A 26,113-nucleotide genomic window follows, 5' to 3' on the forward strand; every position below is an offset into this window, starting at 1 on the left:
ACAGAGAAATTTGGCTGACGTATGTACAGATTTCAATCCGAATTTCCTCTGTTTATACACGTTAGTCTATTGAGCTCGCTTCGCGACGCTCGCTGCGCTCGCTATAATTTTCTCAGCGTCGATGGCCGATTTCATTAATTGAAGCAATCCGCCTTCGATCATCGTCCGATCATCGGCGGTCAAATTATTAAGTCGGCCGTCCGTCTTTCGACAATAAGGGTGTCCAAAATTTCGGCCGACGGTTAAAATCATACTGTAGCTCAAAGCTCGATAATAGGGTGACGATTAGCCAACTTATAAATATTTCACTTTTAAAGAATACATAAGGCAAACACAATTGTGATGCATGAATTGATATGTATTTTTGAATGGTAATAACATAATGTGTGCAAAATTTTATATAGAATTGCATTAAAAACTATAAAAGGCGCATACAAATTAAGCAACAATTATCTAAATTTAAAAAAAAACTTAAGATGTCTGTATATCTTACGGATTTATTGATCATGTCCAAGATATAAAAGCGACAAGGGTTATTAACAATTAATTTTAACATAATCGTTTATTTTACATCGGTCTTTTTGCTTAAGTGGGTATAATGCATTCTCCCTTCTTTTAATTAATAAATAAAGGATAGTAAAACAATGTCTTTTAAAACATTATCTTGAATTATTTTTTTCTTCCCTTTGTCCTACATTGTATGCTGCTCATGTAAATGTTTTAAAATATATATTTATATTCTTCATACACTGTTTATAATTTTATATGGGACAGTGTGTATCGTTTTTCATAATCTTGTTAATGCGTTTTGAAGAATCTAGATTAATATCCTGTTTGATTTCGTACGTCCTACAGCACAGTTAACGATTGTTCGCAATTTTAAATTTACCCTATGACGTATAATTTAATTATTCATATATCACAGACAAAATCTGGAATCAGACCACAAAAAACAATTTTATTGTAAATAATAAAAAATAATGATAAAAAATACTAAAAGCATACCAAAACCACTTGTCGGAATAAGATGTCTCAGCAAAAACAAAATGAAGATAGCCATTCCAGGCACGTGAGGCATTTTGTTACTTCAAGTACATGGAATAGGATGATTTCAGTTGACGTCTAGCAGATATTATAAATTAAATATGCTTGAAAATGATTAAAAAAAAACAACAGGATAGGAAAGACTCGTCACGTGATTCCCGAGATATTAAGAGAAAAAAAAACTTTCTTCCGGGCAGTTGCCTATGAAGATATAATATATCAATATAGGTCTGGGTTTGTTTCATCAAAAGCTAGGCGAAATTTATTGAGAGAGCTGGGTTTTGAAATTCGTATGACTCTGGTCTTGCAATTGTTAATGAGAGACAAATATTATTAAGTTCAGAATATAAATATGTAGTTTTTAATATGATTTCAAAATATGGTCCTTGAAATTAACCTCCAGGAAAGTTTTCAGAATAGTGTATACTGATTAATGAATATCATCTTTGCTTACTTAAATTAATACGTACTTGCGATTATTGATCAATTAATATATAGGTGTAAAATAAATTTTGTAGCGTGATTGAAACGATTAAGTTTTGAGAAATAAACATGAAATTAAATTTATCTTATTTTATAAAAAAAGGCTCTATAAATTGATGTGTATAAAAATATTAAGGAAATACAACCTTTTAGATTTCAACTTAAAGAGGGTTGCTCATTCTTATAAATACCAACATATATTGGTTGGTATTTATATATTGTTAATATATAAGCAATAAATTGATCTATTTGTATAATGTCTTAAGCCCTCGTTTAGATTACTACAGTGCTGTAAGAACTAAGAATTGGAATAATAGTCGAAACTGGACATCAGACTGTAAAATGCGGATGTGATTAATTCATGATCAAGGCATGTTTGGCGGTAAATTTGATGTTACTATGCACATCCGTTAAAAAACTAGCTTCCTAATTAAAAATAATTCATGAAGACCCTAATGGATGAATGTTCAGAATGTTTACTAACGCAATGTTATCTGTATGGAATAGAACCTTATGTCAACTCAGCAACCCCCCCCCCCCCCCCCCGATCATTACTGACAACATTATGGAGCTCGAGGCTCTCTCTTGAAATGTTTTATGCCTAATTATCCTACTATAAAATTGATAGCCTTTAAAAGTAAAATGAGCTTTCGGACTAATGATTCCATTTCTCTCATCTCAACCTTTGAACTTTCAATAAGTATACGGAGCACACCAGTCTTTAAGCACTGTGTCACTTTTCCAGCACTTGGAATACTAAACAGGTAAATTGTCCTACCCGCAAAGATAAAATCGACAAAGTACACTCTACTGTACCCAATCCACATTTACATGTATTAGTTATAATCCTCTGCATCAATCTTGATTTTTTTTAAAATTGAACCCTAAATGAAACATCCCATGGGTAAGTCAAAATAGTAATGATTCTTAAAACTAAAAATCCTTACTTTAGTCCCCAGGGTATATTGTGAGTAACTGAAATTCACTTTTAAATATTTTCCATATTTTGAAATACATCTGAATTTCTAAACCATCTGCTCGTTAATGGCATTGATGGAAAAAGGAAGTGTGGATATTGTAAGTTCAAAGTGAAACACCGGATGTTTAAATAATTCCGGTCAAACTTTCCGATACCAACTGACTGATACATGTACACAAAGTAATCAGCTTTATAGAATATTATTTCAAATACTTCAAACATTTAAACTTTTCAACAACATACATATATCACTATCAATATTCAAACAATATTATGACAACAAAAGCTTTGATAACAGCAAATATTTACAGAGTAGCTGATATATATGCAAATATTCTTGCCTAAACACAAACAAGACTTCTTATAAACTTTTATTAGAGATACATATGAAATGTACTGTACAGATTTCATAATTACTATAAATGCAACATGTCCTCAAAAAGATTATAAATAGAGATGCTGTCTTTCCTCATGTTTATACAAACATTTTGTATCCCCATTTTGTAATCCAGCAAGCAAATTAAAAGAATAGTGGTCTCCGCTTTTGGTGTCTTTGTAGGTGAGATGCCCTTTTTGTGGCATATTCTATCAATATAATTAAAGGCCATATCCTTATATGTATAATATGTCTTTCGAAAGAAATATGCATCACCAAAGCTGATTTTTTTTTCAAAATAAGGTCAATCTTGAAGGTCAGTTCAAGGGGTAAGAAATAATTGCATGCTGGGAAATATCGTAACATGTAATGCACATGCCAGGTATTGAAGCATTATTTCTTCTCAATCAAAAAGTTAAAAGGAAAATTAAGAGTTTTGAAAAATAGGTCAAGAATCAAGGTCAAGTTAAGGTAACAAGAGCAAAACTCATAGTGTATTGACATTTAGAAAGGTCTTGTTACGCAGTTTTAATATGAAATATCTTTTCATTCAAAAGTAATCACCAAGTTAAATGTTTTGAAAAGTTGGTCAAACTTCAAGGTCAAGATTGTGAGGTCAAAAATCATAGTAATTTAAGAAAGGTATTGTCACAGATTAAACATATGATTAATATGAATGCCTTATCTCTTCTTATTCAAAAGATTTTACAAATATAGCATGTAAGTATTGTTCATTTTTTTTAATTAGGTTCAACTTTAAGTTCACGGGGGCAAAAATCAAAATATATTTAGAAAGGTCTTTTCAGAGGTAATATACTTCTTTAAGATGAAAGTCCAATCTCTTCTTATTTAAAAGATGTGATCAAGATTAAAGTTTTTGTAACGGATGGACAGAACCACAGAATGAAAAAATGAGATTTAAAATAACCCATCTTTATTGCGAAAGTAGGGAACAACTATCTAATCAGAAGTAAGTGTTTTCTTTTTTTGAATAACTTTTATACTCAAATATCTTAGAACTATTATTGTAATCAAAACAAACTTCTTCCCCGTTATCGACTACAGTAGGAAAATTTCCACCTACGCAGCAACTTGAGCAACAAAATAAAAATTTAATCAACATTAGGGCAAATTTTTATTTTATTTTTTTTTCATGCTTTTACCAAAAGATGTGTGTAAATATTACATTATACAATATACCTAATGTCAAAGGTATCAATATACACACTGTCCAAACCTGAACCTCGCGCTTGTGTCTTGCATCGATTTGATCTGCTACATAAATAATACTTTAAAACTAAAGAAAAAGACATTTTGACTTCAGGTTCACTTTGAGAAGGCCCCTTCTTGAGTTGGCTAGTTTAAGCACACGCAGCTCTAGAGACTTGCAGACTCTAGAGAGTACTAAATGCAAGGTTTAGATATGTGCTTCCTTGCTCTGTTACAATATCTTCTGAGGCTTGTATCATTTGGTATTCATTGTTATCAGCACAGACCAATATTTCCTGATAGTTGTTTTTCTCCTCCAACACTCCTCCAATACCTTCTGTACTCTGAGCAGCATTTTTACAAGAATGTGCCTTATTTTTGGTTCTGATGTTTTGCAAAATCCGTCCACTAAAACAGTAAAACAATCGTTCGAGTAAGTATTACTGTAAATTTTAAAAGAAACATGACAAATAAAAGAATTACTTCCTTTTATTTTTATGATGCTGAAATCCATGTAAATTATATTGATCAATCGTTCATTTGCAATTTAATCTGTTCGCTATTTGACGCTAATAATTACTCACAAAAACTAAGTTATGTACAGTATTGGATAATTAGAATAAGATTTTGTTATAAATATCTTAAGTATAATTTTTTTTTATTTTTTCCTGAAAATTCTTGGAGTTAAAGGTAACAGGTAAATTGCTCGTCTTTTGACTTTTTCATAATTTGACCTAATAATAGGTATACTTTACCTCAACAGAAATATAATTACAGCACAAGCTATGAAATTCACAGTAAGTGAAACTGAAAGGCCTATTGTTATTCCATTATAATCTTTTTTATAATCGACAGAGAGGGAACCCATTAGAGCTGCAAATACAAATGAAAAAGTTACATGAATCGTACAGTTAATATTTCCATTAAGTACAATACACTGCAAAAGTTATTTATAAGATTAGAAAATTATTATATGTTAATTACTTCAAACCAACTTTATTCGCGTGCGAAAATTTTCGCGAGAGCCCCGTTATTGGAAATAAATCTTGCTGCGAACCGGTCCTTAAAGTCTATGTGACTATCAACAACAGGTCCAAAAAAGATTGATCGCAAAAATTAATCGTCATTAACTAGTTTATCCCCTGTAAATCGCGAAATAAATTCGTCACAAATAAAAGTTTGTTTACAGTAAATTTTCATGTATGACCATTTTATGCAATAATTAAAATTTAATTTATCTACAAATTTAAATTATACTGTAAACCAACTTTTATTCGCGTGCGAGAAATTTTCGCGAGGTTCGCGAGAGCCCCATCATCGCGAATATTTCTCGCCGCCAACAGGTCCTTAAAGTCTCTTTGTCTATTGAAGAAAACATTTCCCAAAACGGCTTGATCGCGAAAATAAATCGTCGCGAAGTAGTTTAATCCCGGTGAATCGCGAAATAAAGTTGTCGCGAATGAAAGTTGGTTTACAGTATTTTGATGTATAAGTGAATTGGAATAAGTGAATTTTGAAAAGATACACCTCAAATAAAAATTCACCCTGGAAACAAAAACAAAAATTTGATGACTAGAAGTTTTTGTCAACGGACTTCTTGTGACAGTCAATGGATTTGAAGTGTAATCGTTGTTTTCAGTAGTTTTAGAAGATATGCGTTTCTTGCAATCTTACAACAGTTCAGGGAGTGGAGCACTTACTTACTAATTAAGTAAAGACAACGGATTGATGTCGCTCGTAAATTTCCCCATGAAACGTCTTAACTGTCGTCACAGATGGCCTTGAATGATTTATAAAGAAACATGACGATGATGTTGACACGTAATAGAGCCACCTCATGATCGGAATATTCATCATGCCACCTGTTTAATCGCCATCATATAATACTACAAAATTACCGCTAACAGAGAAGGCTATCATAATCATTACATTCACCAATAAATTAGAGAAACGAATTGCGCGATTTGGACTTCTGAGCTGGTCAATTTTATTTTGTCACGTAGTTCCTCTTACTTGCGCATGTGCACACAGTTTGCCTATTTTTCAACGTTTTATCCCCGGCCCAATGAGCCTGGGTTTATCAAAACTTTCTAGCAATCTATCACATTTACCCATTCGATTTCGGCCGTAAAGTCCATCCGAGGTGATCTCTTTCAACTTAGAGCTGTCTTGTTGAAAGGGTTGAATATTCCTGTTTGGGGGATAAACACACTGATGAACTCCATGCAAAGGAGAATAAAGGCTGAGAAACATGCGCGAAAGCGACATTGAAGATAATGAGGAGATAATTGAAAATAGTGAGAATTTTCATTTTTCACTTTTGGAGGCATTGTCATATGAGTTTCAATAAGTCATAAATTATGTGGCAAAATCAGATAGTATTTTGGTTACATTTTCACTGAAGGTGAATTTAAACGTTAGAGATGAGAAGTAGTTGCATAAGAAAAATAACATTATTTCACCCTAAAGGTTTACCCTGTAGTTATTTTTCCTTTCAGTATATATACTTCTCCGTCAAAATTTTGATTTGGGGGCAAATATCGGTCATAACCGAACATACCTTTTTGCTAGCATTTAAAATACTGAAGTCCCCTCGTCCCAATTTTAAAATGTTTTAATCTTTATAATAAATTTCAAAACATTGATGATTTGCTTAATGTTACTAGCCATTATGATCGCATGTCAATCCACCATATGGGGGTTTGCAGCCTTTCGGGCAGCTACCGTCAAATCTACTGCATGTTTCATTCGCAATACAGTTACCACTGCATCTGTGTTGACAACTCACTCCAAATGTTCCAGGAATACATTCTGTCTTGATAGATTTGAGTACTTTTATAACCTGATTTTACGATTCATTGTGATAAAAGCTCACCCAGATTAAAATAAAAAAACAGATTTAGCATTAATCACTTGGAAATGACATCTTTGCTGACATGGATAATTATAAAATGTTTAACAATTAGCATGAATGAAATAGTTAAAGAAGTATTGAGCTTACACTGTATAATGTACAGTGCATACCTTCACTGCAGTTTGATTCTCTCCAGCCAGGGGCACAGTCACAAGAGCCATCTGTGAAATTACATGTACTAATACATCTCTTAGAGCAAACACCAGAGCAATTTCTTCCAAAATATCCAAGCTGACAGGCTGAAATTGATATCGAAACTGTTACAAGATAGCACAATATACATATATACCTGGTTTTTCAATACTATGATTTAGTGAGGAGGAAAAAAAATCTCTGTAACAAGTTTTTAAAAAAATATATTTTAAAGTATTTTTTTTAGAAAATCCAATGTCTGACTTAATTTATCACATATATTGATTCAATTGTATTAATCTTATGTTTAATATGTCCAGGAGAGTAGATTAAAGAATTGATTTTGAATCAGCTTTACATCTGAAAGGTATAATCCGTTGACTAATTAGACATTACCATAAAAAAGTTGAAGCCAGAGTAAAATATATTGAAGCTAAGTTGTGATGACTTCTACATTTCTGTAATCTCGAATCTAAGAAATGTCTCAAAGTCTAAGATCAATGTTATATAATGTTCACATAAATTTGTAGCATCTTTCCCCTATATATCCATGTTTGCAGCCATTTGTACAAACTCCATCTATGTAATCACATATCTCGTTATTCAAACAGTTTTGGCTACAGAGTTCTTTGCATTGGTTCCCGAAGTATCCTGAGGCGCATTCTATAAATTTTTTTTTTTTCTTTTTGAAAAACACTATTTTTTTTTCTTTGTTCAGTTCTTTATTATGAGTTTTAAACAAGGAATAATAATTATGGTGCTGCATTTGTTTTATACTATACCTGTGTTACATAAACTCCCCATGTATCCCAGTTTGCAACCAAAATCACATTGTTCAGTTTGTTTATTACAGGAGACGTCATTGAGACAATGACTGCTGCAGTTATACATACAACCAGGACCATAGGTTCCATCTTTACAAGCTAATTAGATTTTAAACACTTTCTCTCAGGTAATTTATTACAATCAAGATGCATATTTATTTTCATCTCATTTTTGACATTGTTTAGATTTAAACCACTAGCAGGTAATGTTATACACATATTTATTACAGGAAATACTTACAGTAACATTAAGCAATTATATAAACAATCCTATTTATTTGAAATAATTATATGATCTTTTGGAAAAAAGATAAATAGTTTAATATTGTTATTCGTTCTTTTCTGAATCAAGTCGGACTATAACAAACAAATGGGTGCAACAGAGAAGGAGACTACACTTTGTTAAAGTTAGTATTTTTGCATAGTACAAATGTGGCGCTGCTGTTAACAATGTTGTGCATGAAAAAATAACACGTTGAAAAAAAATACAAGGGTCGGATGCTAAAGAGGAATTGAAAACAGAGTTGAAGAATCGCGATACTTCAAATAGTCATACCCCGTGGGGATCCGGATTAGAATAGGTCCTCAGTACCCCCTTGCTTGTCGTAAAAGGCGACTAAATGTGGCGGTCCTTCGGATGAGACCGTATAAACCGAGGCCCCGTGTCACAGCAGTTGTGGCACGATAAAGATCCCTCCCTGCTCAAAGGCCCTGAGTGCCGAGCATAGGCCAAAATTTGCAGCCCTTCACCGGCAATGGTGACGTCTCCATATCAGTGAAATATTCTGGAGAGGGACGTTAAACAGCATACAATCAATCAATCAATCAAATATTCACTGATGTTATGATTTTTTTTCAATGTTCATGATTAGCAAAATAAGTAAACATATGGTCGTATATAGATTCGATCGCCTTTGACCATCCACATAATAATTCTGTTAAATTTATTACATGTATTTGATATTTGTTTAAATGTATTTGTTTTTCAATCAATTTTATTTGCAAATAAACAATTTTTTTTCGAGTACGCTACAAAGCATATAGTAAAAAAAGATATGTAACAGACAAATAGTTAATTTATCTATTGAAATGAAAAGTGGAATTTGTGGTCCCATGCAAAAAAAAGTTTTCTGTACTACTGTCCACTTGTTAATATTTAATTTACATATAAGACTGTGGAAAGTAAGTATAATATGCTCAATTACTGGGCTTCATACAGATAAAACATGTGGATAACATGTAAAATATTTCATAATGATATTTGATACTTAATTGTTTCTTAACCATGACCAAAATTAACTGGTCCATGTAACATGTGCAAGTGGGAAACCAAAAAAAATATATATATCGTTTTTTGACCATAAGTAGAATGCAAAAACTCGCTTTGATTGAAGATTCTGAGTGCACATTCTTAGAGGTGCTAATTTCCTTTAGACTTTGATATTCTGTCTTTCCTAAAAATAACGACAAGGTTGCACTTATTAGTTTAATTGAAAAATTTGGCCGATACATTAAATTGTGTACGTTTTCTTAACATTTACCATTCATATTATTAATAAAAAATACACAATGACCACCTTTTCAAAAAAATGTTTGGTTGCCTTCTCCTGCCTGAGTGATTATATTGCCCGACTCAATATTTTGTTTTTACATTCATGTACACACTTTTATCTTTTTATCACATTATTAATTCATCTACAAATATGTCGAAATTTTTACGGAAAAAGATTTCTTTACCTACCTACCCACCCAGTATTTTAACCCAAATCGGGAGAGGGCAAGAAAAGATTCTTTTAAAGATGGCCTTATCTGAAGACATAACACAGGTGAAGAAATAAAAAAAAAACTAAGCAAATTCAATACCTTTATCACACATGTCCCCCATCCATCCCGAGGCACAGCCGTTAACACAATGACCGAACTCACGATTGCAGGTGACTTTGTTTGTGCAGTGCCCAACACATTTTCTGTTACAACCAATACCATACCGTCCAGTAGGGCATGCTTTATACAAAGTCATACAAAATTGAAATATCAAGCTTTTTCATATTTAATTAAAATGTGACGTGTCAAAAATTATCAATGTCTAAATGATTTGATGATATCTTGTGATAACACATCCACCTGATTGTAACTGATTAGGATGAATATTAAGTGTGGTGTAATCAGATATGATCAAAAACTGTCCTAAAATTTGATAATCTTTAATCACCAAATTAATTTCAATACATAGTACGCATGAAAATGAAAATGCGCTTGACCAAAAAATTGACATATTTTAATCCATAGAAACTTTGAGGGCCACTATTTAAACGATTACTGTCAAAGACAATTTTAAAGATTTACAGTCTTACATTGATCACACTTGTCCCCGGTCCATCCTGGCCTACATCCCAGACAACTACCATTAACTACGTTGCATCTCTGTTCTTGACAGTTGATTGGACAGACTTTGTCACAATTTACTCCATAAACTCCACTTTTAGTACAACCTGAATAAAGATGATAAATTGAGCTTTAGTTTATTCAGGAATGTTATAAGTAAATTGATTTTAATAATTGATTTTAATTTGGCATTCAAATAATATTTAGGTGTTTATTTATATTTTTTTCAGGGAAGCTTAAGTTGAAGAATATAACAGTTACGTCGGACTTTTTTTAAACAAAGACACCGTGATATATCTTAAAAATTGATTCAGAAACTGAAATGCAAACCGTATATTGAATTTATCCAAATTTTAATACATTTAATTCGATTTTAGTGTCCCTTATAGAACAAAATTTAACTGAATTTCACCTGCATTTCCTTCGAGAGCAAAAGATAAGGAATATAAACAAGCAGAAAGATTCTGACCATGCACTAACACTTCACACAACGTTGTATAGACCACAGATTCGTAAGCATCAGGATAAGTAACGCCCTTCAGTCTTTCATTATAATAAATGACGTATCGTCCATATTTTATGCAGGTTGTATTAAAATCCAAAGGAGGTAACTCTGGTCCGTCCTTGTAACATAGAATCCAATCTTCTCTTCTTGTCGAGTTTGAAAGATAAATGGAAAATCCTGCAAATCTTCCTTTCTGTCTCATTACTTGAAATAGGAAATATGTTTTATAAAGTTAGCTTTCATGCTAATTGCATATAACAATACTCGTATATCATTCTCCTAGAGCAAGGAACACCGTATTAACTTTAACTCGGTGATGACAAAAGTATATAATCTTCATTCAACCTATACTTATTGTGCTTTTATTTAACACACATGTCATATTTTAGCTCATTGTATGTCAAGAAAATTATTTATGCCTTCACAAACCCTTTTTTGTTGTTGTATTATTATAAATAGAAAATAACTTTTTTACATCTGTATCAAGAAAAAATATATATATAAAAACGAAACAAAATATTTTTCTGCAACAATCTATAATTTTTTAATAATGAAAAATTAACTTCAAGGTAGAAAATAATAAATTGTTACATGTATTTTGGCCATAATCCTTGAACTGTATCCTGACACTGTGAATACTATAGATATCTCCAAAATCAACTCTCCACCACACACTCGTGTCTGGGGAGGACCCTCCTATTGAATTGCTAAGTGTACATGTTGAAGTATTTCTGTCAACTGCGTTACTTGCAATATAGCGACTTCCACATAATGATGTAGGGCATGGAAACGTTAATGTCTGGCTGGAAGGTTTTCCATTTGACAAATCATCTTAAAAGGAAATTTTTTTTTTTATTTAAATTAGTTATCTTTTTAAAAGCTTTGATCTGTGTAATTGCTTTCCTAAAGATAAAATACAGAAAATTGACAAAGATGTCGTGGTTTTTAGCTCACCTGAGCCAAAGGCTCAAGTAAACTTTTCTGATCACATTTTGTCCGTCGTCCGTCCGTCCGTCTGTCCGTCTGTCTGTCTGTCTGTCTGTCTGTCTGTCTGTCTGTCTGTCTGTCTGTCTGTCTGTCTGTCCGTCTGTAAACTTTTCACATTTTCGATTTCTTCTCAAGAACCACTGAACCAATTTTGACCAAACTTGGTACAAAGCATCCTTGGGTGAAGGGGAATACAAATTGTTAAAATGAAGGGCCATGTCTCCTTAAAAGAGGAGATAATTAAGAAAAGATAAAAATAGGGTTGGGTCATTAAAAAATCTTATTCTCAAGAACCACTGCTCAACTAAAGCTGAAACTTATGTGGAAGCATCCTGGCGTAGTGTAGATTCTAAATTGTTCAAATCATGACCCCCGGGGATAGGGCAGGGCCACAATGGGGAATCAAAGTTTTACATAGAAATATATCGGAAAAATCTTCGAAAATCTTATTCTCAAGAACCACTGGGCCAGAAAAGCTAAAACTTATGTTGAAGCATGGTGTGGTAGTGTAGAATCTAAATTGTTCAAATCATGACCCCCGGGGGTTGGGCGGGGCCACAATAGGGAATCAAAGTCTTACATAGAAATATATAGGAAAAATCTTTGAAAATCTTCTTCTCAAGAACCACTGGGTCGGATAAGCTGAAACTTATGTGGAAGCATCCTGGGGTAGTGTAGATTCTAAATTGTTCTGATCATGATGACCCCCGGTTGTAGGGTGGCCCACAAGTACCCATCAAAGTTTTATATAGGAGTATATAGGAAAAATCTTTGAAAATTCTTTTCTCAAGAACCACTGGTCCAGAAAAGCTGAAACTTATGTGGAAGCATACTGGGGTAGTGTAGATTTCAAATTGTTTAAATTATGATCTTTGGGGTAGGGTGGGGTCACAATATGTATTACAAAGGGGAAATCTGGTAAAGAACAGAATGGTCAAAGCTTCTCAGGTTAGCGATGTGGCCCATTGGCCTCTTGTTTTAAGGTAGATGTATTGATTTTTCTAATAATTCCGTATGCATTATGAAAACATGTCTAAAATGCAATATTATATATACAATACATGTTATTAAATCAGTTAAATATTAATCAAATGATTATTTGTCAAAACTCTTGAAGGCTTATTACAATGCAGGCAAAGAAATAAATCATTGTCAGTAAAATCTGAGATAGGATTAATGGAAATTTCGCTGTTTTAAAACGTTTTTTTTATTCAATAAAAGTTTACAAAAAAGAGTGCTGGAATGTCTTTCAGAATTTTTTTTCAACGTTTACAGTTTTTCAAATTAAAAAAACTCTTTATATTATATCGAACATCAGTTAAGTTAAAATGAATATCAGAAAAGTTAGAAATAAATTAAAGAACATACCATACCCAAATGTTCTATAAATCCAGACAGCAAAATCATTAATTTGATCATAGTTTTTAGAGTATTGTTTTGCAACATTCATTACATAAGCAACATCAATATGGCAAGAAAGACATTTAAGTATGGCGGACGTTTATAACATCTTTCGTGGTTTGGATTTTAATTGTTATTTTCTTCATAAATCAATTAGTATTCAATTAATAAAAAATAATTAGTTAACTTTAATTTACCATAATTAACTCAAAGTCACTTAAGTTACCTCTAGGAACATATTGTAAAAAGAAATGCAATGCAATAACTTTTTTTTAAAATAAAAATGAATTATTTTAAAATCAGATGTTGTTATATATATATACCATGCACAAACATATTGCTCAAAATTAGTTTGCAATAACATAAGTGATTTTTATTTAGTCCTATTATTTCTGAAATAACAATAATTATACATGTACGGTAGACTTACATACTGGATTTTAATACAAAGAATTTGACTTTAAAAGGCTTCCTAGTGCTGAATCAATGGTATCAAAACTCAGTAAAACAGGTTCTTCAACAATTCTCAGTTACCATATATACTCGCCAAAAAGTCGGTCCGCCTATAAGTCGGTTGTATTTAATAAGCTTGTATCATAGAGACTGACTTCATACAATACCATTCATTTTATAGCTCGCCTATAAGTCGGACACAGAGTTTTGGACCAGAGATCGACTCTCAAAAAACCGACTTATAGGCGAGTATATACGGTAATAAGTAATATGCGTTTTATTGGAACTATTTTATTATTTTTTGTTAATAAAATCTCCAATTTTCTTAGTTGCATCAACTTATTATTGTCATTAGGAACTTTTTTACTGGTTTGTGATAAAAAAAAATCATATTGATGCAAAGTCATAAATAAAAGTACAAGTCAGTAAAATCACAGCGTTTCTGGGGAGCTAGAAACATCTAGTAGTTTGTATAAACTTATTTTTACAACTAAAGCACGCGTGAATGAAAATCTTTAGGCAATTTTTTCACAGAATGAGGAAAATCAAACGTTGTTCTCATTAATATACATTACTACAAAGAAAGTATTGAACATGATCTAACAAACAGTACTTACAAACCAAAACCTTTCTTTGGATAGAAAAAAAATGATGATTTGTTCGTTAAGATTATCTTAAATAATAAATGAGGAAGTCTTTTAAGTTAAACTGGGGAAGAAATTGAAAACGAATATAGACTCAAGGAAATTATCTTGGGTGGAGTAAAAAGGTAAATAATTTGTTCTTATACACCTTTGTTTAAATAGTATAGAAGAAGTTTAACAATAAAACTATAATTATAGTCACGTATTTTTAAAATTGTTTCAGATCTTACGTTTATATTTGACTTCAAACACGTGAATCACGTCAATCTATGATCAATATTGAATGGACTGCTAAAAATAAAATCATATTTAAAAAATTGTAAAATACTTTAAAAGAGAAGAATCTATGAAAGATGGCTTGGGCGTTTTTATTTCTAATACAATAAAGCGCATTGAAGGGTCAAACCTTTTTTGATTGGAAAATTAGGGTGTATTCGATAGAACGTAAATTGTTACATAATGCATGGCATTGCATGTCTATTTCTTTAGAAACGATAGAAAAATATTTGTCCTCATGCTTTAGGACATCCCACTCTTCACGAATAGCAACATAAGTTGCACTGAAATAGAGATTTTTCATTTTATGAGAGATTTGTAGAGTCCCCACTTATATAAAACCAAAAAAAAAAAATAAAATTGCAATGCGCTTCATTGTGCAAGTATGTTCAAAATGTAGTCTGTGACAATTTCAGAACATCAGTGCTTAAGGACAGATGATACAAACAATTCTTTTCTTTGAAAAAGATTTAATATCATGTCGCAAGTTTAGAAAAGTGGATGGTTCTCTGAATTTTTTCTCCAAAGAACTGGAAAATGAAATAGACTTGGAAAATATTAGTAATATTTCACAAAAAAAAACAAATATAGACAAATTACATCCAGTTAAGGTTTACTTGTGAAAATAAATCTCAGAATATGTTATTTTGGCGCTAATAGTGTAATATAAACCTTAGAAAAATATACCAAGCCGGGTGAATTTTAAGAGGGAGATCAAAATAACAAAAAAAAAAAAAAAAAAAAAATAGCAATATCACATTGGCTGATTTTTACCATTTAGCTTTTGCTAATAAAATCACCTGGCTTGGTATATTTTTCTTAAGTTTATATTACACTTTTAACTCCATGTTAACATATTCTGAAAAGTGTTTTCACATGTAATCCTTTACTGAATGTGATTTGTCTATATTGTTTTTTCATTGAAATATTACTAATATTTTCCAAGTCTTTTTTCATATTCCAGTTCTTAGGAGAATAAATTCTGAGAACCATCCACATTTCTAAACTTGTGATATTATATTAAATCTCTTTCAAAGAAAAAAAAATTGTTTATATCATCTGTCCTTATAGGGTAAAAAAAAATTAAACAAACATCATCTCATAGAAAAGATATACAGGGGAAGACATGTCTTATAAGTCATGGGACTTCATTTCTAGTCTTACCCTGTGAAATCTTTTATTACACGTGTTTTAAGCCTTACAAACCTGGCTTAGGAAAAGAGCACTGCTCTATTTCTTAATTCAGGGCTTAGCTGAGAGTTTCGTTTCAACAAATTAAAATCATTCCCAGAAAAATATCCATTTTTTAAATCCATACACATGGGTAAAATTAAGGGAACGCAAATTACAAATGAATGAATATAAGAATGAGATAATGGAAATGCCCACAAATACTTTTCTCCATATTTTTATAGACGTGTGACTGTACTGAAGGGTAAAATTATTTCAAAGTATTAGCTAGAAAATCTGATATTCCGTTTAAATAATGCGCTCTTAAACACAGGGCATTTATGTGGAAGTTGTTTTTTATAATCCTGTAATTCTTGCGTTAGTTATAGAGTGTTGACATGAGAACCGTGCGTCCTGCAAAAGGTAAGCTTTAGACTTATAATGTAATCCTTACCATGTGCACCGGTCCTATTGCATTTCAAAGGATAAATATTTTTTTTTACAAAACAATACACGTAATCGGACGTTTTGGCCAGGAAACCTAGATGACAATGGTATTCAAAGGAATCATTTGAAATTCGCCTTGTAATATTGTGTTGACTGAAGAACAAAAACTATTCCACGTTTATATTACAAATGAATTGCTTGTTAATGGAAATAAGAAAATAAGTATAGACTGATTGCCTCTCGTCTTCTTTGTACTTTTGGTACATAGAAAATAAATTTGTTATTCAGGTTCAGTCAAGGGTGTATGGAATAAAACCCATGGTAAATCCCCGTACACCTTTGATTAAACTCGGTTAAGTAATATTATCTCAATGTCTCACAGAATCCACCAGAGCTACTGTCAGATCTACTTGGACCTCTTTGGGTTTTATAATTTTTTATAACACCGAAAAATAATAGGCTCCGAATACCGGTTCGTAAGTTTGGGTACATGTACAATATTAATCATTTAGTCTAACAAAAAAGTCGACGTTTAACAGAAACTTATATTTAGAGTACTACGGCTAGAATGGCTAACATTTCTTGGCATGTGTTCAATGATAAGACTGACAGTGTGAACATGTCTTCACGCACTTATTTGTCACTTGGAATCACGTTAATTTTAAGCAAATTGCATTGTATACTCAAAATGATGAAGAATTTATAATATACAATATGTGATATCAAATCTTGTTTTGAACGATTTTAACTCAATATCAATAATAAAATTTGATATTTTATAGTTGAAAAAAATATGAAAGAAAAAAGTCAGAACTGTAAATAAATGATTTTAAGTTCTTGTCACTCAGATTTTTTTTTATAATTAGATTTAAAGTAGGGGGAAAAGAAAGAGGTAATTCGAACTGTTTTAATTAAATACTGAGTAGTTTATTGCTCTAACGTTCCTTGTTTAATTTTACAAAGCAACACTGTTCTCTTATTATATTTTATTATTTAAAGAGTCTCCGCTTGTAATGTTTTGTGAGTAAAGAAAATACTAGTCATAGAGTGCAAAAACTAGGTATTAACTGAGAAATACTCAGGACCATCTTAAAAAAAAATTGGCCAATCACCTAGTTTGAAATTGAAATATAACTCAAGAATCATAAGTGTTTTTTTTTTATCTTATCAGTGGATTTTTTTGTCATCTGAGGAAACGTCATCCTTAAGCTTTGTGCTCTTTTAACCATACCCAATCTCCCCTCAGCAGACTGGATATTAGTTCCAGATCAGACCATCTTTTTAAAATATGTTTGTTTGTTCTCTACCGATCGACTGACTTAAAACTGTCCCGACTCAAATTTTATTTTAACCTACATTATACATTTTTATTCAATCAGTTGTTAGGTGGTTCGGAAAAAAACTTACAATTAAGTATATCTACCGACCCAATATTTTTATCTTGTGTCAAATGAGCAAAGTAAACATACCGATTTTTGTAGATAACTGGTGGCAGTAGATACACACATTGCATGCTTGTACTTTGGCAGGTTTTGTCAGCCACCTTTTTTTGATTGTTATATTTTTTTAGATTCTGGATTGTTTATTTGGATTTCCTTGATGTAATATGTCACAGTGGGGAGATCAAATAATGTTTTGTACAAATGTACATTTTTTTCAAGGGTTATCTTCCCTTTATCTGAAGTATCTTTTGATTATCTTTCGTCATTTATACATGTATAATAAATGACAAATTCATCCATCAAACTTAATGTTTATATCACTTTAATATTGATGAAATATGGTTTACATAAGGTTATAGGTATGAAAAAATAAAAACTAGCTTCAGTGAACTAGTAAAATTAAACTGGAGAACATAAACAGATTTCTGTAGATACCTCACCCTGATTACTGTAAAATCAATGACTTTCATTTGGTTGAAATTTCTTGGTTTCTTGGTGAGAAATTGTTTTGTTTTGTTTTTTTGGTATTGATTTCCTGACTGAAGAAATATGTGAATGTACATGTTGTAATTATCATGAATATGAATTCTACATTTTGTTGCGTAGATGAATCTGTTTCATTATACCATAAAACACAAACGCTAAATCCCCACATACATGAGTGCATTTTTATTGCCCTAAAAAAGAGAGAAAAACGGTAATATCGCCTTTTTTAAAAATAAATTGTTTCTTTCGTATTCTAGATTTGACTTTTAAGAGCAAACTTTACAATTTTTAGAATCAAATGAAACATTTTAAATTAATATGTGAAGATGGCGAAAACTATTTAAATTAAAACAAAATGTAAAACGCATTACAGAATAGTTTTACTATGTGACAATTATCTTCATATCATATTTATCATTTTGCATATATCAAGAGACATTTGAACTTAAAATATGAGAATATTTCATTACATTGCAAAATTATTTTGAATTTTCTTTTACAAATTTACATTTATAAAATGAAAATTTAATACAGTACTAAAGCAGAAATGCATGTAAAAATAACCACTAAAGGTAAATTTTTGGATTTAAAATCTTTTCAATTATATGCTTAATTGATTTTAACATGTTATAAGAATATTAATTAAAAAGTGTGAACACCGTTGCATCTTTATTTACAAATCACTCAAGTTTTTTCGTTATTTTTGTAAAATGCATAATATATGTTACATGTCAATATAATAGACATATGACATTCATACATTTTTCATATCGGCGGAAGACATTCATATGGACTCTTGTCTTCTTGTTCATGTACTTCTTCATACTGATCCTGATCGTTATAAGTACTATTTTCACTATGATTTCTAAAATTGATATTAGCAGCAACTGTTTTCTTCTCTCTGATGTTGTTCAATTTCTGCAATCTTAGTCTTAAAAAAAAATTAATTACCAAAATTATAATGTGATGTAAGACAAGCATTATATAAACATAAATGTTTATTTCAGTATTTTACTGTATTTAAAGATATCATCCTGTATAACTCATTATAGTCTGTATACTTTACTTACATGCATGATGTTTTGAAAATAAACAATGTAGCAAATGCTATAATTCCTGTGACGTTCAAAGCAATAGAAATAGCAAGCCCCGTCCCTGATGCGCATGTTGAAGACGTACCTTTAACGAAAAACGTTATTTCTTCAAATACATAAATATACCTCTAAATTGCCAAAAAATCCTAATATATATACATGTAAGTGCTGCAAAATGTATGTTCATTCTATCCATAATATGGAGTTGTGTATATACCAATTAACTGATAAAGACCCAAGTTTTTATGCCTCATTTCAAACATCAAAATAAAGTAGGAAAAAAAAATCACTTTTAAAGTTTCCTCTTGAATCCATTTATTAACAAACAGCCTGTCAAATTGCAAATTTCTTTAACGTTAAAGAAAATTAATACAATTTTTGAGGTAAATAATTACAATATAAGCCATCATCATCTAAAATAAAAAGGAATATAATCTTCTGAAAAAGTACTTTCAATGTTTAAGCTTATAAGTTTGGACCTATGTCAATAATTGAAAAAAATGAAATCATTTGTTATTTGTGAAGAAATTTTCCAGATTTGAGGAAAACGACACATTTCAGGGTAGTCATAATTAATACATGAAGTGTGTCACTTTTAATAGATATTCCGTCAAAGTTCCAAGTACACGGTAAATGTATGTTTAACAAAAATCTCTAAACTTTTAATTTCTAAGAATTCAAAGGGCTAATAAGCCCCTTGGTGAACTTGTACCTTCATATTTACGCTCAGTGTCACAGATTAGTCCTAAAAATGGGTCCATACATCCCATAGGACAGTGTCCGTCAAATCTACTGCAAATATCGCCATGTTTACAATGACCACTACATTTGTATAGGCAGTTAATTCCATATTTTCCAGGTAAGCATTCTAAAAAAAATTTAAAATCGTACCTTTTGTGCAAACAATCGGCTTTTTCGCTCATACCTTAATGTACAATGTACAAGAAAGATAAAAACCGGCAACTTTTTGTTGGCATGTGGTTTTCTTTTTGGGATACGAGTGGAAAATAATAAGCAACTCTAAAAATAGCATTTTACAGAAAAACATATATATTAAAATAATTTATAAAACAAGGTGATAACAAAAAGTTTATGTTCATGACTGGTAGAGAGATATTTTTTGTCACCTGTGCTGCAGTTAGGTGTATCTTTCCAACCAGGAGCACAGGAACATACACCATCTTTATATCTGCATACATCTATGCAGTTTTTTGAACACATATTAGAGCAATTTCTACTGAAGAAACCGACAGGGCAAGCTATAATTATAAAGAAATGCACAAATGATATTTCTTTCATAGTAGCGTAAAGTGATAGTGAGGACATCATTTTTACTAAAATATTGTACGAACTTTTGTTACAGTGTTTTCCAAAGTATCCATCTTCACATCCATTAAGACAGATTCCATCAACATGATGACAAGTTCCATTGTTCTCACAGTGACCAGTGCAGATGGTTAAACAGTCTTTTCCATAATATCCAAGTGAACATTCTGTAAGCAATGTGAAATTAACTTTCAACTTAATATGCATAAATTTGAAAGCTTTGGCATCTTTATCACAACAAATGCTTTTTAAAACTACATGTATTATATTGTTGAATATAGGAAATATGGATTATTAAAAAAAAAACACGAAATATTTCGTACCTTCTTGGCAACGTTCTCCAATATAGCCTGGGCTACATCCTCTATCGCAATTCCCTGTCACTCTGTTACAGAATGCCCCATTCCAGCAGTTTCCACTGCAGTTGTTTAAGCAATATGGACCATACGTCCCGAGAGGACAAACTGAAAATGATAAAAAATATTTTGGGGCATACTACCTCTGTACTTACTCATAAGGACCACCGTCAATGACCCATGTATTGACGGAAGACACAGAAACTGATAGCAAAGTTGCAATATCACTATGACAAATGCAATCAATTTATATGTCTGAGATCAATGCCCTTGACATGGAACCAAATAAATACATGTTGACTGTCCACAATAGTCTATAATTGTTATATTAGATAGTAATCAAAAAGAAATAATCTGACACAGTTCTAGTTGAGTAGACTTGGCTGTCATAATAGTTTAAACATGCTTTTCATATTATGATGTTACGCTCTACGTTGCTACAGCCGAACATTGAGTCGAGTGATTTTTGCCGCAAACGTACTTTTGCGTATTTATCGCAACACGACGTATTTCACGTGACGTCCTTTCAGCCAATGGAAATTACGAAAATAATCATCTTGAATAATATTTATAATCAATTAATTTAATTCTTCTTACATTCGTTACAGTCAGCTCCTGACCACCCATTATCACAACCATCGTCACATTCTCCGGTCGAGTGGTTACAAGGAAGGTTATCTTTGCAATGTCCTTTGCACTGGTATTTGCAATCATCTCCGTAAAATCCAGCAGAACATGCTTATGTAATATAAAGTAATCATTTATTTGTTCATTTCATATCCCTACACGTTAAAACAGTTTTTTAACAGCATATTTTTCGTATATGTTGTATAAATAAAGACTTTCCAACAAAATTGCTAATTTTTTTGATAAAGCTAACCATTGAGAAGGGAAATTGTGCTTAACTTTATGTCCACTTATTACGTGACCGCTTACAGTTAACAAACTCCTTTCATCATAATTGTGGAAAGTATTTATCGAGTTTAATAAGAAAATGATAAAAAGCTTGCTTTGACAATTGCAATTAGGCATCATACATGTTTAACAAATAATATTTCATAAAAAAAATAAATCCGCTTTAAAGAATAAAGCAAACCCACTTTAAGACACTAAAGCAATTCCTCGTAGAAGGGTTTTAAAAGTAAAACAAATGTTACGTTTATTACAGGTATCTTCTATCCACCCAGCCTTGCAATTGAAACATGTTCCATTCACAATATGACATCGGCTTTCGCGGCAATTCTCAGGGCAGGAAATATTGCATTCTGAACCATAGACATTTGAGTTAAAACAACCTACTTGCAAAAGAATACAATTCCTTCATATTGACACTCAAAATGTTTTATTTGATGTATTTACATAAAAAATATATCACAAAAACGAAAGAAATAAAAAAAATCAGTATGAGCATGCAGATTGACGGAAATAAATAAAAATACCTTTGACATTCACCTCACAGAGTTCGTTAACAATATCAGCAGTGTATCCCTCTGGATAAATTTTCCCACTAAAGCGTTCGTTGTAAAATATGAAAAATCGACCATATCCAATACAAGTTGTACTAAAGTCTAATGGGGGTAATTCAGGCCCGTCTTTATAGCATAAAATTCCATCGACTAAATTTTTGGTATTTGTTAAAAACAGGTAAAATCCTGCAAAACGCCCCCTTTGTCTCAATTCTGCAAATATATATTTAATACATAATTGTGATAGAACAGACACAAAAAATACATATAAATGTGAAATTTATCAAAGCTTGTGTCAGGAAACAAAAACTAAAAAGGAACGTTTGTTTAACAAAATAAAGAATAAACCTGACAAATAAACGAGAAAAATATTCAAATTTAGAAGAGATCATACATTTCTATTGAGATGAACATGTTAAGGTCAAGATCTAGTAAATAACTTTAGACTTCTGTTTTGGTGCTAGATCCATTATGACGTCATAACCAATTTCAACTTTCTTTTTCCCGTACTTTACCCAGCTTTAGCAGAATTATGTAGAAAATAGGGTGTTTTTATGACATTCAATTTGAAATCATATGAAAAGTAAACCGGATACCTATATTAAATTTGATATTGATTTAAAGAAGAGACCATGAACATACTAATTACCGTTTGCTGAGAGACTGTAGGCAATCTGGATACATTTCCTTTGTCGAATAAGAGAAAAACTTCCATATTCATGACTGGTTTTCTTAATTTTTCATTGAAAATATCAGTTTAAAATACAGTTTTTCATCTTGTTTACTTACAAATTATGCCCCGAAACACCTTGTCTGACCAAGTTAATGTTGTAAAACATCAATAAAGGAATTTATTTCTCAAGTTTGATAAATCTGTAGGCACCTTTCATTTACTAGATCTTGACCTTAAATACTAAAATTGTAAGTTATAAAAAAATATGGTGTGAAATGAAGTAAATTTTCATTAACTATGCCGGATAACTTCGTTAGATAATAACGTTGGTATACTGGTATGACACACTCACGCGACAAGGGATCAACTAAAAGGAGAATCACATAGTAAAAATCATATTTAGAAATTAAGTTGACAAAGATCCCGATGCAATTAACCTTACATCCATTACGTAATACATGTACCTTGGGTGTATGAGGGTATCGGTATGTGTCATAGCCTTACATGTGTTCATTTGAAACGGCTGCCTGTTTAAGGCTGCAGGACATATGCAACGTACTTTGCCTACTGATGATTATTCAATGTATTCTTAATTTAATAATATAGTATCATCAGATGTTCGTGGAAAAAAATCAGCATGAATTACGAGGCGTTTTGATAAGATATCAATTGATGAAAATTCTTGTATAATTCAAAGAAAGATATACAAAAAAAATAAAAAGTATAAAATATATATTTCAACACATTTTTCTATAGGTCTTGCCTCATACTTTACTGTCAAACTATCACGATTTTAAAGCTTTGGACAAAATCTAACCAAGAAGGATGTGACCTAGATCCAGATCTTCGTCTGAGGCCAATGATTCTTGTCAAAACCAGGTTAAAAGTTTGTTATATATGGTCCTAAAATACTTTAGTAACATTTCAATCAGCACCTTCAGTGGTATAAAAATGGCACTGAATTGGTTTTCAAACTCAAAGCAGTCCAGTATTATCTCAAACAGTCTGAATCATTCATAGAAAGGCACACGTACTTGCAAAACGACCCAAAAGAGTTTAAATGTTAACCAAAAAGTATTTTTTTGAAGCACCGGTCTGGGCAAAATCCCGAATCTAAATCCTGACTGAAACATAAGGAAATTTAAAAGGAATGTCACCCCCCCCCCCTCCAAACAATTTTAACGGTTTAGAAAGATCAATGCTGTAGATGTGGCATGATAAGTCAACCTTCTATTCAAAGAGTACATTGATATTCATGGGAAAAGGATTTCTTGCAGTGCTGGTCTAATTCTATTGCGATTATTTTATGTGAATTTTCATTTTGAGGATATATCATGTATCCTTGACACTTTGCTTTAACTTCTGACGAGATACTTAGAACATCGAATTGAAGAAATAAAGATTTTTTATTGTATGCATTTGTTCTATATAACTTAAAAAATGTAAGGTGAAAACGTAGAAGTTTAAGTTCGGTCCAATGTTTCCTAATCATTCAACATTTAACACTTAAATTTAGCACTATAACATTGACAGAGGAATACGAATTCTGCTCTCATTTGTCAGGTTATTATAAATCTTTTACATAACTCAAAGTTACAAATGAAGTACAAACCATAATCTCCAAGCTCGCTGTAGTTCCTGAATATAATTCGTATACTATAAACACTATGAATATCTCCTAGATCCACTCGCCACCAATCAGAAGAACGGTAAATCCTTTCGCCCCTCATACATGTGCTATTATCTCCATCTACAGCATTCTTGGCTACATATTTAAGATTACAGTACTCTAGATTTGAAGAACAAACCCAAACGGTACCCTGCTCTGCGTTGTGACCTGTTGCCAATTCGTCTGTAAATATTCGGGTATATAATGCATGATTGACTATAAAAATATGCACAATAATTGTTTATTATTGCTTATAAATACGACTATACTTTTCTCAATTAATCTATTTGAAAATAGTTAAGGCATTGAAAAAGAGTAAAAGGTTAAGTCTTGTTTGGTTTACTATACGTATTACAAACAGTATTCTTAATGGCATTTAATTAATGGTTCATTTAGCAGTTATATTGATGAACTTTTCAGATTTACAAATTGTGTCCATAATTACTAATTTACAAATAAAGTGAAATTTGTATGCCCCGTAAGAGTTTCGTGGGCAGATTCTTTTGTCCTGTCCATTCGTCTGTCTGTAGGTCTGTTAGTCTGCAAAATCCTTAAGCTTAAACATAAATTTTGAATGGGTGGAGCTTTAACTTTCATTTTTCAAAGAAAATTCAACCGTCATCATCAGCTGCCATTGGGTGCATCAGTGTTTCAAAACACGTCTCGTTTTCTGTGAGAGCAAGAACTATCAACTGAATATTAGAGACTTTTTAGCATTTTAGACTTGGCCATTACTTTTACGTTTAGAGCTAAATTAATATAAGGCTTCTAAATTCAACATAAGTCTTTCCTGGAATTTTAACTTTTCTCTGATAGGTATATTTCTGATATTGACTTTGTAGATTGAATCAAAACATAAAAAAAACATAAACTACCGTATATACTCGCCTATAAATCACTCCGCCCATAAGTCGGTTTTTTGGACGTTATTTTTGTGGGATTTGCTATTGACCTCCTTATTAGTCGGTACAATTGATTTGCCAAAATCTGGCGACAATTTCAAGTAAATCCATTGATGTTTTATTCTGGTTTCAATTAATATTTTTCGTAAATGGCACTGGTTTTTAATCTTAAATTTTTAAACATAAAGGCAGTGTCAATTAAAATACAAAGTCACCAACAGTTTTGTTATTTTGACCTCGACCTTGACCTTGACATATTACACACTAGAACAGTGTAAAAGAAGGACTGAAGCTGTCGGAGATAAATCTTACGAAATTAACATTTATATTACTTGTGATATAGCCTTACCATGTAAAGGAGCATCCTAGACCTTGATCAAATAAAATAACCGTTGGACATAAGTGTTAAATGTTTGGAGATAGGAATTTCATATTACGTATTTTTCCTATATGATCCTTTGTGTTCCAAA

At 31.5% G+C, this 26,113-nt stretch overlaps 2 protein-coding genes across 2 annotated transcripts; both read right to left on the reverse strand.

The window, feature by feature from the left end:
- Window positions 1–4,227: 4,227 nt before the first annotated feature.
- Window positions 4,228–11,482, reverse strand: LOC134235554 (multiple epidermal growth factor-like domains protein 11). Its single transcript, XM_062717690.1, has 8 exons — window positions 11,443–11,482; window positions 10,816–11,055; window positions 10,316–10,453; window positions 9,825–9,965; window positions 7,116–7,244; window positions 6,759–6,902; window positions 4,847–4,964; window positions 4,228–4,499 (listed from the first exon to the last, which is right to left on the reverse strand). Exons 2-8 carry the CDS (start codon window positions 11,051–11,053, stop codon window positions 4,277–4,279), a joined length of 1,131 nt encoding a protein of 376 aa, XP_062573674.1. The 5' UTR covers window positions 11,054–11,055; window positions 11,443–11,482; the 3' UTR covers window positions 4,228–4,276.
- A 7,440-nt stretch (window positions 11,483–18,922) lies between these two features.
- LOC134235555 (multiple epidermal growth factor-like domains protein 10) lies at window positions 18,923–25,376 on the reverse strand. The gene is made up of 11 exons (XM_062717691.1): window positions 25,358–25,376; window positions 24,685–24,924; window positions 22,373–22,612; window positions 22,091–22,228; window positions 21,531–21,671; window positions 20,901–21,041; window positions 20,604–20,744; window positions 20,379–20,510; window positions 19,964–20,119; window positions 19,228–19,336; window positions 18,923–19,088 (listed from the first exon to the last, which is right to left on the reverse strand). The coding sequence occupies exons 1-11, from the start codon at window positions 25,374–25,376 to the stop codon at window positions 18,923–18,925; spliced, it is 1,623 nt and encodes a 540-aa protein (XP_062573675.1).
- Between the last annotated feature and the right edge of the window lie 737 nt (window positions 25,377–26,113).

The sequence above is a fragment of the Saccostrea cucullata genome, unplaced genomic scaffold (assembly GCF_032062105.1).
Source record: "Saccostrea cucullata isolate Sc308-1 unplaced genomic scaffold, CSIRO_AGI_Scuc_v1 ctg969, whole genome shotgun sequence".
In the NCBI taxonomy this organism is placed as follows: Eukaryota; Metazoa; Mollusca; class Bivalvia; order Ostreida; family Ostreidae; genus Saccostrea; species Saccostrea cuccullata.

What these genes read in the sequence shown, in the direction of transcription:
- LOC134235554 (XM_062717690.1), bottom strand. Translation starts at nt 11,053, where the DNA reads ATGAGACAGAAAGGAAGATTTGCAGGATTTTCCATTTATCTTTCAAAC. An exon ending in GTGTGAAGTGTTAGTGCATG is followed by an intron (nt 10,454 to 10,815) that starts GTCAGAATCTTT and finishes ATCTTTATTCAG; the next exon opens with GTTGTACTAAAAGTGGAGTT. An exon ending in ATTGACATGCGATCATAATG is followed by an intron (nt 4,965 to 6,758) that starts GCTAGTAACATT and finishes TTGTATTTGCAG; the next exon opens with CTCTAATGGGTTCCCTCTCT.
- LOC134235555 (XM_062717691.1), bottom strand. An exon ending in TGGAGAACGTTGCCAAGAAG is followed by an intron (nt 20,745 to 20,900) that starts GTACGAAATATT and finishes CATTGCTTACAG; the next exon opens with AATGTTCACTTGGATATTAT. An exon ending in CACTGAGCGTAAATATGAAG is followed by an intron (nt 19,337 to 19,963) that starts GTACAAGTTCAC and finishes TTTTCGTTAAAG; the next exon opens with GTACGTCTTCAACATGCGCA.